Source organism: Kogia breviceps, chromosome 11 (genome assembly GCF_026419965.1).
Source record: "Kogia breviceps isolate mKogBre1 chromosome 11, mKogBre1 haplotype 1, whole genome shotgun sequence".
Lineage (NCBI taxonomy): Eukaryota > Metazoa > Chordata > Mammalia > Artiodactyla > Physeteridae > Kogia > Kogia breviceps.
Window position 1 is genome coordinate 12,569,047 of NC_081320.1, and position 19,591 is coordinate 12,588,637.

General features: G+C 39.2%; 1 protein-coding gene across 3 annotated transcripts in view; it reads left to right on the forward strand.

The window, feature by feature from the left end:
• EIF2AK3 (eukaryotic translation initiation factor 2 alpha kinase 3) overlaps positions 1 to 19,591 on the forward strand; it is a 71,651-nt gene that overhangs the window by 39,967 nt on the left and 12,093 nt on the right. For all 3 annotated transcript variants that reach the window (XM_059079347.2, XM_059079348.2, XM_067007244.1), the window contains 6 exons: positions 5,401 to 5,621; positions 5,991 to 6,103; positions 9,392 to 9,514; positions 12,404 to 12,553; positions 14,000 to 14,777; positions 17,061 to 17,228. In XM_059079347.2, coding sequence (XP_058935330.1) covers positions 5,401 to 5,621; positions 5,991 to 6,103; positions 9,392 to 9,514; positions 12,404 to 12,553; positions 14,000 to 14,777; positions 17,061 to 17,228 — 1,553 coding nt within the window. The remainder of the gene's footprint in view (positions 1 to 5,400; positions 5,622 to 5,990; positions 6,104 to 9,391; positions 9,515 to 12,403; positions 12,554 to 13,999; positions 14,778 to 17,060; positions 17,229 to 19,591) is intronic.

Here is a 19,591-nt window from a genome sequence, read left to right on the forward strand (position 1 = left end):
CTTTTTTTTTTTATGAGGAGTGGAAGATTATGAGGGGAGAGAGAGATTATGAGGAGAGAGATTATGAGGAGAGAGAGAGATTATGAGGAGAGAGAGAGAGATTATGAGGAGAGAGAGATTATGAGGAGAGAGAGATTATGAGGAGAGAGAGATTATGAGGAAAGAGAGAGAGATTATGAGGAGACAGATTATGAGGAGAGAGAGATTATGAGGAGAGAGGTTATGAGGAGAGAGAGAGATTATGAGGAGAGAGAGATTATGAGGAGAGAGATTATGAGGAGAGAGATTATGAGGAGAGAGATTATGAGGAGAGAGAGATTATGAGGAGACATATTATGAGGAGAGAGAGATTATGAGGAAAGAGAGAGAGATTATGAGGAGAGAGAGATTATGAGGAGAGAGATATTATGAGAGAGAGAGATTATGAGGAGAGAGAGAGAGCTTATGAGGAGAGAGAGAGAGACTATGAGGAGAGAGAGAGATTATGAGGAGAGGGAGAGAGATTATGAGGAGAGAGAGATTATGAGGAGAGAGTGATTGTGAGGAGAGAGAGAGATTATGAGGAGAGAGAGAGAGATTATAAGGAGAGAGAGAGATTATGAGGAGAGAGAGAGATTATGAGGAGAGAGAAAAATTATGAGGAGAGAGATTATGAGGAGAGAGAGATTACGAGGAGAGAGATTATGAGGAGAGAGAGAGATTATGAGGAGAGAGATTATGAGGAGAGAGATTATGAGGAGAGAGAGAGAGATTATGAGGAGAGAGAGAGATTTTGAGGAGAGTGAGAGATTATGATGAGATAGAGACAGATTATGAGGAGAGAGAAAAATTAGGAGAGAGATTATGAGGAGAGAGAGAGATTATGAGGAGAGAGATTATGAGGAGAGAGAGAGATTATGAGGAGAGAGATTATGAGGAGAGAGATTATGAGGAGAGAGAGAGAGATTATGAGGAGAGAGAGAGATTATGAGGAGAGAGAGAGATTATGAGGAGAGAGAGATTATGAGGAAAGAGAGAGATTATGAGGAGACAGATTATGAGGAGAGAGAGATTATGAGAGAGAGAGATTATGAGGAGAGAGAGATTATGAGGAGAGAGAGAGATTATGAGGAGAGAGATTATGAGGAGAGAGAGATTATGAGGAGAGAGAGATTATGAGAGAGAGATATTATGAGGAGAGAGAGAGATTATGAGGAGAGAGAGATTATGAGGAGAGAGATTATGAGGAGAGAGAGATTATGAGGAGACAGATTATAGGAGAGAGAGAGAGATTATGAGGAAAGAGAGAGATTATGAGGAGAGAGAGATTATGAGGAGAGAGATTATGAGGAGAGAGAGAGATTATGAGGAGAGATTATGAGGAGAGAGAGAGATTATGAGGAGAGAGAGATTATGAGGAGAGAGAAAGAGATTATGAGGAGAGAGAAAGAGAGATTATGAGGAGAGAGAGATTATGAGAGGAGAGAGAGATTATGATGAGAGAGAGAGATTATGAGGAGAGAGAGATATTATGAGAGAGAGATTATGAGGAGAGACAGAGATTATGAGGAGAGAGATTATGAGGAGTGAGAGAGATTATGAGGAGAGAGAGATTATGAGGAGAGACAGAGATTATGAGGAGAGAGAGATTATGAGGAAAGAGAGAGATTATGAGGAGACAGATTATGAGGAGAGAGAGAGATTATGAGGAGAGAGATTATGAGGAGAGAGAGAGATTATGAGGAGAGAGAGATTATGAGGAGAGAGAGAGATTATGAGGAGAGAGAGATTATGAGGAGAGAGAGAGATTATGAGGAGAGAGATTATGAGGAGAGAGAGAGAGATTATGAGGAGACATATTATGAGGAGAGAGAGATTATGAGGAGAGAGAGAGATTATGAGGAGAGAGATTATGAGGAGAGAGATTATGAGGAGAGAGAGAGATTATGAGGAAAGAGAGAGAGATTATGAGGAGAGAGACTATGAGGAGAGAGAGAGATTATGAGGAGAGAGATTATGAGGAGAGAGAGAGAGATTATGAGGAGACAGAGAGATTATGAGGAGAGAGAAAGAGAGATTATGAGGAGAGAGAAAGACAGATTATGAGGAGAGAGAGAGATTATGAGGAGAGAGGCAGAGATTATTAGGAGAGTGATTATGAGGAGTGAGAGAGAGAGAGATTATGAGGAGAGAGGCAGAGATTATTAGGAGAGTGATTATGAGGAGTGAGAGAGAGATTATGAGGAGAGAGAGAGATTATGAGGAGAGAGAGATTATGAGGAGAGAGAGATTATGAGGAGAGAGAGAGATTATGAGGAGAGAGAGATTATGAGGAAAGAGAGAGAGATTATGAGGAGACAGATTATGAGGAGAGAGAGAGATTATGAGGAGAGAGATTATGAGGAGAGAGAAATTATGAGGAGAGAGAGATTATGAGGAGAGAGAGAAAGAGAGCTTATGAGGAGAGAGAGAGAGATTATGAGGAGAGAGTATGAGGAGAGAGAGATTATGAGGAGAGAGAGAGAGATTATGAGGAGACATTATGAGGAGAGAGAGAGATTATGAGGAAAGAGAGAGAGATTATGAGGAGAGAGAGACTATGAGGAGAGAGAGAGAGAGAGCTTATGAGGAGAGAGAGAGATATTATGAGAGAGAGAGAGATTATGAGGAGAGGGAGATTACGAGGAGAAAGAGATTATGAGGAGAGAGAGAGATTATGAGGAGAGAGAGATTATGAGGAGAGAGAGAGATATTATGAGAGAGACAGATTATGAGGAGAGAGAGAGTTTATGAGGAGAGAGAGAGAGAGATTATGAGGAGAGAGAGAGATTATGAGGAGAGGGAGAGAGATTATGAGGAGAGAGAGATTATGAGGAGAGAGAGATTATGAGGGGAGAGAGAGATTATGAGAAGAGAGATTATGAGGAGAGAGAGAGATTATGAGGAGAGAGAGATTATGAGGAGAGAGAGAGAGATTATGAGGAGAAAGAGGGATTATGATGAGATAGAGATTATGAGGAGAGAGAGAAATTATGAGGAGAGAGATTATGAGGAGAGAGAGAGAGATTATGAGGAGAGAGAGAGATTATGAGGAGAGAGATTATGAGGAGAGAGATTGATTATGAGGAGAGAGAGAGATTATGAGGAGAGAGAGAGATTATGAGGAGAGAGAGATTATGAGGAGAGAGATTATGAGGAGAGAGAGATTATGAGAGAGAGATTATGAGGAGAGAGAGAGAGATTATGAGGAGAGATTGAGGAGAGAGAGATTACGAGGAGAGAGATTACGAGGATAGAGAGATCATGAGGAGAGAGAGATTATGAGGAGACAGAGATTATAAGGAGTGGGAGATTATGAGGGGAGAGAGAGATTATGAGGAGAGAGAGAGATTATGAGGAGAGAGAGATTATGACGAAAGAGAGAGAGATTATGAGGAGACAGATTATGAGGAGAGAGAGATTATGAGGAGAGAGATTATGAGGAGAGAGAGATTATGAGGAGAGAGAGATTATGAGGAGAGAGAGAGATTATGAGGAGAGAGATTATGAGGAGAGAGATTATGAGGAGAGAGATTATGAGGAGAGAGAAAGAGATTATGAGGAGACATTATGAGGAGAGAGAGAGATTATGAGGAAAGAGAGAGAGATTATGAGGAGAGAGAGATTATGAGGAGAGAGAGAGATTATGAGGAGAGAGTGATTGTGAGGAGAGAGAGAAATTATGAGGAGAAAGAGAGATTATGAGGAGAGTGAGAGATTATGATGAGATAGAGAGAGATTATGAGGAGAGAGAAATTATGAGGAGAGAGATTATGAGGAGAGAGAGAGAGATTATGAGGAGAGAGAGAGATATTATGAGGAGAGAGAAATTATGAGGAGAGAGAGAGATTATGAGGAGAGAGAGAGATTATGAGGAGAGAGAGAGATTATAAGGAGAGAGAGAGATTATGAGGAGAGAGAGAGATTATGAGGAGAGAGAGATTATGAGGAGAGAGATTATGAGGAGAGAGAGAGAGATTATGAGGAGACAGATTATGAGGAGAGAGAGAGATTATGAGGAGAGAGAGACTATGAGGAGAGAGAGAGAGAGCGCTTATGAGGAGAGAGAGAGAGTGAAAATGCTGTTTTTATTTTTCTGTTTATTTTAGTTTATTAATTTGAAATTAATTAATAGAATTCAAATACAGTGTAGTCAGTTCGAGGGTAGAAAATAAATTTCTTGGGAGGCAGATATTGTGAATGGTGGCCAAGGGTACAAGGCTTCAAAGACAGATTGCCAGGGTTTTGCCACCTGCTAGGCTGGGCACACCTAACTTACCTGTGTCTCTGTTTCTTCATCTGTAAAACAAAGATATAGTAATCCTAATATCTATTTATTGGGTTGTTGTAAGGTCTAAATGAGATAATGCACAGTCTTAATTAGCACCATGCCTGGCAGATAATAGTGTTCAATAAGCATTAGTTCTTGTTATTAGCTCTTATTTAATTATGAGCTTATATAATATATTCTATATAATATCAGTCTGTATAATGAAGAAGGTAGGTGTTTCCCATAGAGCTATGTGAAAATGCTATAAAGTGGGGTTATTTTAATTTTGTTTTCAGACGAGGAAAATGAGTACAAAAGTCAAGAATAGGTGAAATTTGACGTGAAACACACTCCTGTGTATTTAAAATTAGGATATATTCAGATATGAAAGTTTTTTGAACAGTTGGATATAAAAAAAAAATTGCTCAGATCTGCATTAGGCAAAAACATAGATTCCTCATCACTTACCCTGGATGATAAAACTGGGAAATTATTGTAGATTTTAAATTGATTTAACAAAAATCAGAGAGCTCTGAACTACAGACAGCTGTCTATCTGATATTGATCAAAATACAAGGTAAAAGAGAATTGTGTAATCTGCCCATGTGGTATAAAATATAAGGTAAAAAGGACAGGCTGCTTTCTAGGACAAATTCATTTTGACAGCCTGAAAGGAACTAGAGAGCACGGTGGAGATGTTCTCCTCGTCATGGTAAAATTTGGTATTTTATTGATGCTAAATGAAAGTAAAGTTTCAAATCCTCAAAGGAGGTTTGAGTACTGTCTATTTTTTTTTTCTTTTTTGCATTTAAAGGATTGAATTATTAATGAGATAATGAATGGAGTAGCCCTTAAGCGTTGTTTTTAGTCTTATTATTCAATAGAAAGAAAATGTATGATGCTTATGGAATAAAGGAAAATATATTTGTGTAGAAAGAAGAAAAAGTAGAGTAAATGAGGCTGTCGAAATGTGCTAAAGAAGAGATGAAACTTTAGGAAAAGGAATTAGTGTTGAAAGTCATAGGAAATTAGATAATTTTTAGCAATTGAAGGTGGAACTATATTGGTTTATCTTTTTTAAAAAAAAACACTTTTAATGTTTGTTTTTGAAGATAATGGTTATTACCTGCCATACTACAAGAGGGAAAGGAACAAACGGAGCACACAGATCACAGTCAGATTTCTCGACCACCCGAATTACAGCAAGAATATCCGCAAAAAGGATCCCGTTCTCCTCTTACACTGGTGGAAAGAAATAGTTGGAACGCTTCTGTTTTGTATCGTAGCAACAACTTTCATTGTGCGCAGACTCTTCCATCCTCATTCTCACAGAGTAAGACATGTTTTAGAATCGCTTTTCCGAAGTGTTGGGACTATAGAAAACTTAGGGTGTATGTGTGCACGTGTGCGTGTGAGGAGCAAGGGGTCCATTTCCTTAAGTTTTACCCTAAAATCCCTGTTGCCCATACTCTTGCTTCCACGTCCTTGTCCCCTTCGCTCCTCGACCCATTGCAGTCTGGCTCCACCCTGATCATTCCCTTTCCCTTTGACAAAGGAAACGCTGTCGTTTTATGTTCTCATAATGCATTTATTTTTCTCAATATTATTTCTTCTTCAGTGTTATTTTATAGCCTAATATTGTTAGCTAACTTCAATTCAGCTTTGTACTGAGAGTGATTTTTTTTCTCCCCCACCTTATCAGCAAAGGAAAGAATCTGAAACTCAGTGTCAAACTGAAAATAAATATGATTCTGTCAGTGGAGAAGCTAATGACAGTAGCTGGAGTGACATAAAAAATTCTGGATATGTATCACGGTATGAGGCTTTTCATAAAATGTATGTGTGCTGTAGCTTCTGGTGCTAACTGTTCAAATCCAGGAAGAAATGGCCTTAGATACAGAGAACGAATGGATGGGTTCAGAAGGGAGGGGGGAAGTGGTGGGTGAAATAGGTGAAGAATAGAATAGGTGTTCATTCAGCATCTGCTTCTAAACCTCCAGTTATATGATAAGTCACAGGGATTGTAATATACAACTTAAGGAATGTGGTTAATAATATTGCAGTAACTTTCTATGGGGACAGATGATTACTAGACTTATAGTGGTGATCATTTCATAATGTATACAAATGTCAAATCATTATGTAGTACACCCGAAACTTACATAATATTGTATGCTGACTGTATTTCACTTAAGAAAGAAGAAACAACCTCTAAACTAAGATATTGTTTAATTTTTTTTAAAAAAAAATGTATGACTAGGTAAATAAAACAGACATATCCCTCAAGTTACTTAAACTGATTCAAGGTGGTATAGAAGAGGGATAGAAGTAGAGTGTTATAAAAGTTTAGAATTATAGCCACCCTGTATGTCAATTATTTGTCAATAAAACTGGAAGGAAAAGAAAAAAAAGAATTACAGCCACCAAATGAGTTTTTATTCCGATGACGTAGTTATTGAGGGTCTACCATGTACTGGGCTTGGCATTAATACCAAATAATAATTTTTATGGTATTGGAATATGGCATAAATCTCCTATGTTACTTAATCCTCAATTATTTATTTCATCCTTATTCTGTCTAAAATAAGCAGCAGAAAACAGGGGAGAAATACACCAGTAGAATAGATCATTTTTAAAAACAGAAGAGGGAGTTGGGTTACTTAAAAAGCAGCCAATTCAAATAATTTAGAAGTAAAATAAAAGTAGAAAATATGTAAGCAAATCTGTCAGGTGTACAGATTTTGATGCTTTGTGGGACAAGAAATGGTGCTGCAGTTCAATTTTCTTACATGGATTATTGCTACTTTTCCCCTTTGTTTTGATATCATGCTTAGTACTTTCATGATACAGGGACAAGGAGAAGCTCTGTATGAACCTTACTGCTTAATATCTAGGGAAGTGGCTTTATGACAGAAAAGATTGAAAATTACAGCTAAAATGTGAGTTATTTTGATTATCTATGGACTTAATCTACTCAAAAATTGAGAATTGGCTGTAATCCGTATGTTTTAGCAAAACGTACTAGGTGACTAGCAAGTGGTAAGGGCTTTAATACCCTTGCTAATAAAAATGCTGACTTACAGTGAGGGAGAGGAGAGAGGCCCATCAACTCCATGGGCAATTCACTACCCAAGCCATTCATTGTTCATTCAGCATCTTTCTGAACAACTGTGTGCAGTATCTCAGGCTTTGGGAGAAATAAAAAGACTGGTCCTATCCCCTGGAGGAGCTTAATGTCTACAGGGGACGGTGATACTAGAGAAAACATAAACATATGAGGAAAAAAGCCATGAGCTATAAGTAACTAACTCTGGCTGTGATGATTCAAGAGGGCGTCATAATAAACCATGAATAAGTAAGAGACAGGTGGAGATGGGAGGGTGAGTGGGTTATGGTGATTAAGCATATATTTGTAAGGCTGTTGTGAAGAGAATTGGAATAATGTACTCTAAAATTGAATTAGACTCAATTTTCCTTCCATTTTATTCACTATGAAGAGAACAGCTGATTGTTTTTAAAAATACAGGAGCTCTGTATAATACCTGATGTATATTGATTGCCTACCATGTTCTAGGCATTATTAAGAGCATGAGCTCTGGATTCAGTCATGAATTTAAGTCCTAAGTTGGGACCTGAGGCAAGATGATACTTATATTTATAAAATCTGTAATCATATATAAGATGTTTCTCCTTTCAAAAGATATATCCATTTTCATATGAGTGTTTTCTTTAATGTAGGAAGATAATTCAATTGGCTCTCCAGGAGTAGGACAAGAACTTCATGGGCTTTTGCAGTTGGGGAGATGGATTTGTACTCAAGTACCTTGCCTAGCTATTCTTAGGGATACAGATCATTACTCTTCATTCTCTGTGAAGGTAATTGGCCCATGGAGGGTTGGGATCTATTGTCTCTCCTCCTTAACACCATGCTCTAACCAGCTGAGCCAACCGCTAAATTAATATGAGTCTACAAGGCATAAAGTAATAAAGTTAGCCTTATAAGGGACACCAAAGATCATCTAATTCAACTCCCCCTCACATGGCTAGAAGAATGTCTTCCACAGCACACATGCATGCATTCATTCATTTATTAATTCATGCATTATTCGATGGATATTTGTTAGACCTTCTATTTGCCAGGTGAGCCCAGGCTTTGGAAATACAAAGAGAAAAACGAATTCTTTCCTGCAGTCAGTAGCAATGGAGAGAGAAAGCTGCTTATAAAGAAAGCTGCAAAATATTGAGACTAAGTTTAAACAGTTCCAAGTAGTATGTGCAAAGTGCTATAAGAACATTAAGATAGGGGTCTAGGAAGGCCTTATAGAGGTGGTGAGATGAGCAGAATGCAAGAAAAATAGAGTTTTTTTATTAAGTCCAGAGAAGTGTAGGGCATCCCACTTGAGCAAATAGCAGGCAAAAGCCCTGAAGAGAGGGCCTGGTGCAAGTTGGCTGGAATATACAGAGCAGATCAGAGAGGTCCACAGGGCAAATAGGCTACAAAGTGGAGGTCCATCTGTAAGTGCCAGATGGTGAGTTAGCTTCTGTCCAAATACCTGTGGTGCTGAGCACGCTGACCCCTGAGGAACCCCAGCGAATTTCAGATAGCTTTGGTTCCTAGAGAGATTTCTGGCTAAAAACGTACCTAAATGTAACGGGACTGATTAAATCTTTTCCATAAAATATACAGGCACTGGCATAAGATTAAAATACATTTTCTACTTGAATACAGAATGCCACAAGAGGTAACAGGTTAGAGAATTAAGGATAAACTGTTTTGATGGATGATGGAAAGTATTGGATAGGACAGAACAGTACTAAAATTGCTGTAAGAATAAGTGATTAACAAGTGATTCCCCATTAAGCAGAATTTTTTAAATTTTTTATAAAATTCCTAGGGGCAAAATTAAAATGTGTTTGCTTCATTTATACAGACAGAAAAGCAAAGAATGCTATTAGAATTTAAACTGCACTCTATTAAAATAAGTTCTAGAAACTTAGTCTATACATTTTTACATATCATAAAATAAGATTGAACTGACTATTAGTACCAAATTTAAAACTATTACAAACTTTTTAAAATTTACTTTTTTTTTTTTTTTTAAGCTATCTAACAGATTTTGAACCGATTCAGTGCCTGGGTCGTGGAGGGTTTGGGGTTGTCTTTGAAGCTAGAAACAAAGTTGATGACTGCAATTACGCTATCAAGAGAATCCGTCTCCCCAACAGGTAATGGATGGTACTTCTACTAAACTTGGGTTTAGGACTATATTATCTAATCTCATAGGCAATATGTCCTTACTATACTCCATAGAGACTATAGAAAACATAGTTTCTGACCTTCTGAATCTTATGTTCTCAGTGCTACCAGGTAACTAGGTATCTTTTTTTTTTTTTTTTTTTTTTTTTTTTTTTTGTGGTACGCGGGCCTCTCACTGCTGTGGCCTCTCCCGTTGCAGAGCACAGGCTCCAGACACGCAGGCTCAGCGGCCATGGCTCACGGGCCCAGCCGCTCCGCAGCATGTGGGATCTTCCGGGACCGGGGCACGAACCCGTGTCCCCTGCATCGGCAGGCGGACTCTCAACCACTGTGCCACCAGGGAAGCCCCACTAGCTATCTTTTAAAAATGTCATCTACTTTGACTGGTTTGTATCTTCTTAAAAAATATGTCCTTGTTTTTGATTCTTAACAACTCAGGGCATTCCCATAGTGAATTTTAATAACTATAGACTTTAATACATAGCACCATTTAAAAATAATCTATTTTTATTGTGGAAAATAAGGAATAGTATTAAAAGAAAAACCAATCTGTGTCTACTCTACCCAGTAATAAACACTTCTAACATTTTAGGGTATTTTCTTTTGATTTTTTTTTTTTTTTTCTGGTCATAAATTTACCTAGTTGGTAGCACAGTTATCAATACAATACAGTTTTGGCTACTGCTTCTTTCATTGTATTTTCAGTATTTTCCTTGCTATTAAGAGTATGTTATTGAAATGCTAACATATATTGAAAGTGTTTTATGACTGGAAAATAGTCCAATTAATACTTGTGCCACATCTTATTTAACCATTTCTTATTTTTAAATATTTAGGTTTCCAACTTGTTGCAATTAAAAATAACTTTGGGGACTTCCCTGGCGGTCCATTAGTTAGGATTCCGTTCTTCCACTGCAGGGGGCATGGGTTTGATCCCTGGTCAGGGAACTAAGATCCCGCATGCCTCTCGGCACGGCCAAAAAAAAAAAAAAAAAAAAAACTTGGCATTGTTCATCTTTTATATAAAATTTTGATCATGTCTGTTTCCTTAGTATAGATTCCTAGAAGTGGAATTTTGTGCTCAGAACAGTGTGATGCTTAAGATGATGGGCTTGCAGTAACACCGTCCTTTTCATCGATTGTGGAAGCCTCCTGTGGATTCTTGATTAAATGTGCACTGATTTCTGGGCTGTCTTCCTAATTAGCAGTTAAACATGCTGTCCAACAGATAGGGACATAGGAGTGGGACAGTCTGAGTACTATGGGACTAATTCTTTTCTTTGATATATAATTTTTGAGTAGCTTAAATATTCATATGTACAAAGTACCACATAGGATATAAAATTAAGAAAGGCTTCTGCCCTCAAGAATCTGTAACTATTTGAGACTTTTGTATATATACTCAAATAACTGCAAAGCCAGGAAGATTTTGACCTGTGGTTTAGTTTAGTAAATAGCTTCTCATGAAGAAAGTGCAGAGGTAGCCACAAGGCAGTCAAGGAAGGCAAGCCTTGTGGTGGTAGCGTTGTCTGCGCCATGTTCAAGGATAACCTGTCCCTTGGTGGACACACATGTAGGGGAGGGATGGCCAAGTACATGAAATGGCCTGAGCATAGGCTCTAGGCAAACATTCGCAGGGGATGTAGAGGTTAGTGAGGATTCTGGCACAAGTGGAGCAAGGGTAAGAATGGAGGGGAGGGACTTCCCTGGCGGTCCAGTGGTTAAGACCGCCCTTCCAACACCGCGGGCATGGGTTCAGTCCCTGGTTGGGGAACTAAGATCCCACAAGCCACACTCACTGTGCAGCCAAAAAAAAAAAAAAGAGAGAGAATGAAGGGGAGTATGGAAGAAAGATGGCAAAGATGGGTTCTAGCACCTTAAATGCCAAGCAGAGGAGTTTAGATTAGATTTTATCCCATAGACAGCTGTGCCTTTGGGCAGAAGAGTGGCGTGATCAAAGTGGAGGTGGTATGTAGTAAGAGGAGATTTTTCATTAGATTTTTTTTTTTTTTTTTTTTTTTGCAGAAGTTCCATCCTAAGATACAGAGCATTAGTGCAGCAGAAGTGGAGATGGATGAGGAAGGAATGAGTATCAGGAATGAAAAAGGGGGAGCTGATAGGATTTGGTCACTGAATATGGAAAATTCAGAAACCTACCAGGATTCTCAGGGTGGGACCATTAACAGTAGTGAAACACAGAGAGAAAAGTGGGAGTAGCTGACTGTCTCTTGGGGATGGAAGAGGATATAACTTATATTTATTATGTTGTTTCAGGTGATGGTGGGATCCCTAGAATGTGAGCTTTAGATCCATCAGAAAAGCTGTCAAAGCAGAAGATCAAATCCAGATGCTTTTCTGGTTAAACATCATTTGCCTATGATATTCAGTAGTTGAGGCTTTAAACAGACAAAGGTGCTCGTACAAGCCTTTTGGATTGTTGTATGTACCTTGTCGGGCTGGTCCTTCTCCATCCTCCCGAGCTGCCAGGCTGAGCTCTCTTTTCTGAATACTTCACTTCCACCTATTCATCCCCCTACTAATTAACAAGCATTAAGCAATTATCTTCAAGGGTCTGTAGTCATTTTTAGTTAGCTAAGAACTCTTTATCTGAATGGATACATGTACTTGTAAGCATTTATTTCTAGAAGAAAAAAGAAATACTATAAATACATATTTTTTTTCTAATACAAGACTTACTTACTCTTTGGCTTCTTAGGATTATGCCACTAGGCTGACTCGTCTGTTTCCAATTTTAGAACAAGGGAGAATTTTATTTTATTGCTTTGTACTGTCTTTGGATATGATTGCTTCTTCAGATCAGAGCAACCTTCAGTGTCTTCATTGTTTCTCTGTTTCAGGGAACTGGCTCGGGAAAAGGTAATGCGAGAAGTTAAAGCCTTAGCCAAACTTGAACACCCAGGAATTGTTAGATATTTCAATGCTTGGTTGGAAGCACCACCAGAGAAGTGGCAAGAAAAAATGGATGAAATTTGGCTGAAAGATGAAAGGTAACTTGGTTAGACATAGACTTAAAAACTAGTATTTATTTCAGGCTAGTTTTTAGCTTACATGAACAAAATATCCTTTCTATAACTTTAGAGGTGATTTTTTTAAAAGAAAAATAACGGCAGATTACTGTTTCTGTCATCATGTTTTGGAACGTTCTCTAGTCACTTGTTAAGTGAAAAGTTGATTTAGTTTATAGAACATGAACTTTTTTTCTTTTTTGTCCAAAACATGAATTTCTAAAATCATTGGTAGATAGAGCTCTATGACTTATAATTCACTGAAGGATTTACAGTAGCCTTTCTCAATAGGAGATATTGTCTGCTTTTGTCTCCATTTTTTATTTTAAATTTTCATTTAGTTTCTTAGTAGTTAACAATTTACAACTCCTTTCTAAAGTAGTTTTAAACTATTTGCAGTTAAAACTACAAGAACTTGGGACTTCCCAGGTTGTCCAGTGGTTAAGACTTTGCCTTCCAGTGCAGGAGGTGTGGGTTCAATCTCTGGTCCAGGAGCTAAGTTTCCACATGCCTCGCAGTCAAAAAAAAAAAAACCCCAAAAACATAAAACAGAAGCAATATTGTAACAAATTCAATAAAGACTTTAAAAAATGGTCCACATCAAAAATAAAAAAATACATGAACTTATGGGAATTCCCTGGTGGTCCAGTGGTTAGGACTCCTTGCTTTCACTGCCAAGGGTTCAGGTTCGATCCCTGGGTGGGAAACTAAGATCTCACAAGCCACAGAGCGAGGCCAAAAACCAAAAAGAAAAAAAAAAACCATGAACTTAGGCAACCTGAAGATAATTCCCATGTTAAATATGCTATTCTCTAGGAAGGAAGGCCCTTTTAAAAGCTACTTAATGAGAACAAAAAGGAAGCAGGCTACAAATAGACTGTTTAGTAAAGAGCTGGAGTAAAATTCCTGCCTAAAAGTACCAAACACAGCCCTAGATCCACATGAGGTACCTAGTTACAGTGACATTTATATACACAGCCAGTAGCCAAACCACAGAAGGACCAGGTGAAGTGACCCTGTGTCTCAAGCCCTAATTTGGATGGGGGCTTCTGAATCACAGCCACCAAGGGGATCTGGCCTTGGTCTTCCTTTGTGCTTTGAGTTTTGCACATAGGCCTTGGCTGTTCTGGGCTTGACAGTCCCAGATAACTGTTTCCAGTTTAAAACCAAGATTTCCAATTAAGGAATGGATGGACTGTGATGTTCTTTGTCTCCTGTGGCATGTTTTCATTGAATTTCTATGTTGTCATTTGGTAACTGGCTTTATTGTAGTTGAAGCTTTGGAGACAGAGCATGTAGTTACAACACTGTTAAGTCAACTGTACTTCAATAAAAATAAGTCAATAAATGAGCAAACAAAGGATGTAGTTCACATAATTTAATCAACACATATTCACTCTCATCCCTTTGTACTTCTCCCACTCTTAGCACAGACTGGCCGCTCAGCTCTCCTAGTCCCGCGGATGCGCCATCCGTTAAAATATGCAGAATGGATCCTTTCTCTACAAAGGAACGCATTGAAATCATAGCCCCTTCTCCACGAAGCAGTAGGTCTTTTTCGGTCGGGATTTCCTGTGGCCAGACAGGTTCATCCAAGAGCCAGTTCTCTCCGCCGGAATTTTCCGGAACGGACCACAGAGACACGAGTGAGTCGGTGGACGCGGTGTGCAACCTCCAGGACAGCTGCCTTACAGACTGCGAGGGGGAAGACGGGACTAGGAATGGCAGTGATGAGGGACACTCCTTTGAACTTTGTCCTGCTGAAGCTTCCCCTTATGTAAGGTCAAGGGAGCGAACCTCCTCTTCTATAGTATTTGAAGATTCCGGCTGTGATAACGCATCCAGCAAAGAGCCCAAAACGAACCGACCGCCTGTTGGCAACCATTGTGCTGATAAACTAACTGCAGTCCAGCATTCCAGTAGCAAGTCTTCCTCGGAACCTACTTTGTCTATTTCTCCTTCAAGACCAACCACTTTAAGTTTAGATCTCACTAAAAACTCTGTGGAAAAACTCCAACCCAGTTCACCAAAGGTGTATCTTTACATCCAGATGCAGCTGTGCAGAAAGGAAAACCTCAAAGACTGGCTAAATAGCCGCTGCACCATTGAGGAGAGAGAGAGGAGCGCGTGTCTGCACATCTTCCTGCAGATCGCAGAGGCGGTGGAGTTTCTGCACGGCAAAGGGCTCATGCACAGGGACCTCAAGGTCTGTTTCTGTGGAAAATCATCCAAGGGTTTCCATGTGGTTTTTTTTTTTCTATTAAAGTCATTTATTTTATTTATTTACTTACTATTTTTATTGAAGTACAGTTGAAATGTTGTGTTAGTTTCAGGTGAACAGCAAAGTGATTCAGTGTTTTACATATATACATATTCCCAGTTGAAAAGCTATGTATTCTGTTCATTCTGACCTATCATTGAGCCTAATGTTAAACCTTCTAGGCCCTGTAATCTTTTTGTATTTTGGTCACGTGTTTGTCACATATCAGTCTCAGCGTAGCTACCAGAAGTTCTCAGGGCTCCATGTTTTAAGTCTTTTGGAGGTGTTGGGGAGAAAAGTATCACTTTCCCCTGCTATTGATCAGAAGTCCTGGGTTTTCTTTTTTTCTTTTTTTTTTTTTTCATTTAAATGAGCTTTTTTTTTAAAAAATTAATTTTTATTGGAGTATAGTTGATTTACCTGGTTTTCTTCTAATCGATAAGCCAGGAACACATATGCGTCCCTAAACTAGCTGCCTGGCCAGAGGCTGGGATTATGCTGATTGGTGGGTGCAAGTTCTGGATGCATCCTCCAGATAACATCCCGTATGAACCACAGACTTGCTGCCCAGAAGAAAAGAGTTCAAAGTCACATCAGGATACTTCTGGTAGAAGCGTAGGGGGATGGAAAGATGCTGGAGAACCAAAAAAAAAAAAAAAAAATTATGTTCGTGTTGGGTAAATAATAGCTGACAGCAGAGCACGGAGAGGGGAGGAAAGGTGAAATTTAAGGCAGTCTAATCCTGTCTCTCTTACAAGGTTATTTGAGGGAAAGTAGGAGGGTATCACTATAGATGTTGGTTATATGCAATAACTTCATTGTTTCAAAGTCCAGACTGTATGATGGCACTTTGGAGTTTTGAAATAAAATGTTTTTTTGTCTGGCAGTATTTGAAGCCCAGTGAAAAGTCAATTTTGTGAGCTAAATGACTTCCTTTTCCCTTATTTCAAGGACTATGAATGGTGATCATGTGGGCTGAGAGTAGGTTCTAGGGAAAGACGATATATTTCATGTAGGGGATTTTGGGTTTGAGGAGCCCATGGTTAGATGTATCTTATGAACGGTTGCATATGAGAGTTTAGAACTCGGGACGGGGGTTGTGGGGTGTATGGGAGCCTGTGAGTATTAGAAGAGGCAACACAAGATTGTAGTTAAGAGCTCTTATTCTCCTTGATAGCCTACATTCCCCTCTTAGACACAAGCCCAAAGATCAGTCTGTTTTGTTCATTCACCAAATAGTAGTGATTAGCTACTGTAGGGCAAGAATTGGACACATGGCAGTGGAGCAGAAGTCCTTTTCTCACGGAGCCAGACTGCCTGGGTTTGAATCCCTGCTCCACCCCTTACTAGCTGGGTAACCTTGGGCAACTTACTTAACTTCTCTGGACCTCAGTTTTCACATCTGTGAAATGAGCGACCAATAGGACTAAAAGCATTGTATTACATGAGTTAATAGTAATGAACTACTTAGATCAGCTTCTGGCTCACTGCAAGTGTTACATGTGCATTTGCTATTATTATTATTATTATTATTATCATGGCTTAGGTCATAAATGTAGAGGAGCTTGCCAAGGGAGAGTATATAGAATAATGAGATTGAGGTTTAAGTACCCTAGACCCTAGGGAATGTGAATCTCTAAGGATTTATTTAAATAGATGTTCAGGGACTTCCCTGGTGGCACAGTGGTTAAGAATTCACATGCCAGTGCAGGGGACATGGGTTCGAGCCCTGGTCCTGGAAGATCCCACATGCCGCGGAGCAACCAAGCCCGTGCGCCACAACTACTGAGACTGCGCTCTAGATCCCGCGAGCCACAGCTACTGAAGCCCTTGTGCCTAGAGCCTAGAGCCGCAACAAGAGAAGCCACTGCAATGAGAAGCCTGGCACCACAACAAAGAGTAGTGCCCGCTCACCGCAACTAGCAAGTGCCCGTGCACAGCAATGAAGACCCAACACAGCCAAAAAAATTAACAAATAAAATTTAAATAAATACATAGATGTTCAATAAATACTCCCTTTGCTACCCTTGCCTCTTCTTTACTGACAGTACTTGTCTAGCATCGAAGGATTGTTTTTATTTTCATATTAGCCCATTGTAAAGAGAAACATGCTTGAGAATATCTAGTGTCTTGTATTTATTTTCTGTAAGTCATTTAAATAATTCTCTTCACTTTCTCTCCTTCTCCATACACACCCACCGTGCTTTTGTCTGTTTCATTTTTTTCCAGCCTTCCAACATATTCTTTACAGTGGATGATGTGGTCAAGGTTGGAGACTTTGGATTGGTGACTGCAATGGACCAGGATGAAGAAGACCAGCTAGTTCTGACCCCAATGCCAGGGTACGCCAGGCACACAGGACAAGTGGGCACCAAGCTGTATATGAGCCCAGAACAGGTGAGCCTTTCGTTTTTCCTTTTGAGGGACAAATAGATTTTTAATTAGGATGGCAGCAAGCTAGATGTGCGCCATGAATCTCCATCCATGCTGCGTTTTAAATACCCAATAAAATAAAAGCTGAAAATGATGAAAACTGGCAGAAGTGTTCCACAGGCAACACAGCTAGGGTACAATGCCACAACCTGGATTGGGGTGTGGAGGAAGAAAAATACTAAAGATGCATGAAATGTGCTCACCCTCTGAACCGGAACCTGACAGCAACCAGAAACTTAGAATGAGATTTTGAATGTCCTCCTCCCAAACTTAATTGTCATTCACCCTGTGTGAACTGTGCAGGAACTGTTTTCATAGCCAGCTGGAGGTAGTGTTCTAAGCTGTTCTCTACAGTAATCCACAGGCAGCTTCCAGAACGTACCATGGCAGGAAATAAAGGTGGACAGGCTGAGCTATGTTGCTATGTTGTGGGATGCTTAGTCTTCCAAGGAAAAGCTCCATAAACTGAACAGAGACTGCAAGAGTGGTGGGAGCAGGGCATCCTGGGAGCTTCCGCACAGCATCCCTGGCCACCACTACGCTGACGGTATTCACAAGCTTACATATGCTTAGGTCAGCGGTTCTCAGACTTTCTGATCAATGCCTGCTTATACTTGTAAACATGATAGAGAGCTCAAGAATTTTTCTTAAGGAATTTTATCCATCAGTATTTGCCATATTAGAGATTAAAACAGACATTTGTAAAATTTTTAATTCAGTTAAAAATGACAATATTAAATCTATCACATCTTCAAGATATTTTCTGAAAAATAAATATTTTCTGAAAGAAAACTAGTGAGAAGAGTGGCATTTACTTACATTTTTGTAAAACTCTTTACTGTCTGACTTAAAAGAGATTTCATATCTGCTTTTGCATTTAATCCCTTGCACTATGTTATTTTGGTTGAAGTATATGAAGAAAATCTGACTTCACTTAGATAGGCAGTTGGAAAAGGAGGAATATTTCAATACCATTTTCAGGTAGTTGTGGGCATTCTCTTCTTTGACAGCGTATCAAAATACAATAAGCAAAAGTTTCTGAAGAGTCATTTGCCCTGAATCTAAAACCATAGCAGTGAACATTTTGTATTCTGTTACTTTAACATCCGTTGGTCCATTTTGCACATTGAATGGACCTTTGACCCTTTATAAAATTGTGCATTGGTCATTTGGAAACTATTGGTTCCCTAAGTTATGCATCTTTTCCAAAAGTTGTCACGATTCACTATATAGTATTTAAAAAATCACTCTGGTTGGGCTTCCCTGGTGGCGCAGTGGTTGGGAATCCGTCTGCCAGTGTAGGGGACACAGGTTCGTGCCCCGGTCTGGGAAGATCCCACGTGCTGCAGAGCGGCTAGGCCTGTGAGCCATGGCCGCTGGGCCTGCGCGTCCAGAGCCTGTGGTCCGCAACGCGAGAGGCCACAGCGGTGAGAGGCCCGTGTACCGCCAAAAAAAAAAAAAAAAAAAAAAAAAAAAAAATCACTCTGGTTAATATCACAAATTTTCCAAAATTCTGACATTCACTTCAAAGCTCAACTTTTATTTTTGGCAACAAATACTATCCGTCTTCCTTGAAGTTCCATTCTCACTTTGTTCATCTTTAAGAAAATATCTGTCAAGTATCCAAGTATGAATAACCACAGTTGGTCTACCAGTTGTTCTTTCAAGTCAAAATGGTGCTCTATGAAAAAAGCATCTGGTTCATATAGTAACTCAGACAATTGCACAAATGCTTTCTCTTGAGACAACCATTGTACTTCAGTGTGGAGCAGAAATGCTTTATGAATACTGCCCATTTTGTCACACAGAATATTAAAAACTGCATACCTAAGAGGGAAGATATAATAAAATTAATAATTTTTGCTGCATCAGCAAGGACATTTTAAGTGAAACTGTCTTCCTTCCTTCCTTTTTCCCTTCCTGCCTGCCTGCCTCCCTCCCTCCCTTTCTTCCTTCCTTTCATTGAAGAACATAATTACTACTAGTATGGTTCAGTTCTGCTGCCTTGGTTCATGCTAAGGTTCAGCAGTGCAAATGTCAACACAGTGAAAAGACAAATCATGTCTTTTATTATGAAAACAGTCTTGACTTTGTAGACCTCCTGAAAGGGTGTTGGGGTCCCCAGGGATCCATAGACCACACTTTGAGAACTGATGGATTAGTTTATCTTTGGAAGGTTATATCAGAGACCAGTCACAGGAACTGGCCTTTATTTTACTGTTGTACAGTATCCTTTTAGACTTCTTGAGTTGTTTGCATTATTCAAGTGTTTTCTTTTTTATGCGTAAATTTTATTTTTTATTTAATTAAAGAAATTTTTTAATAGA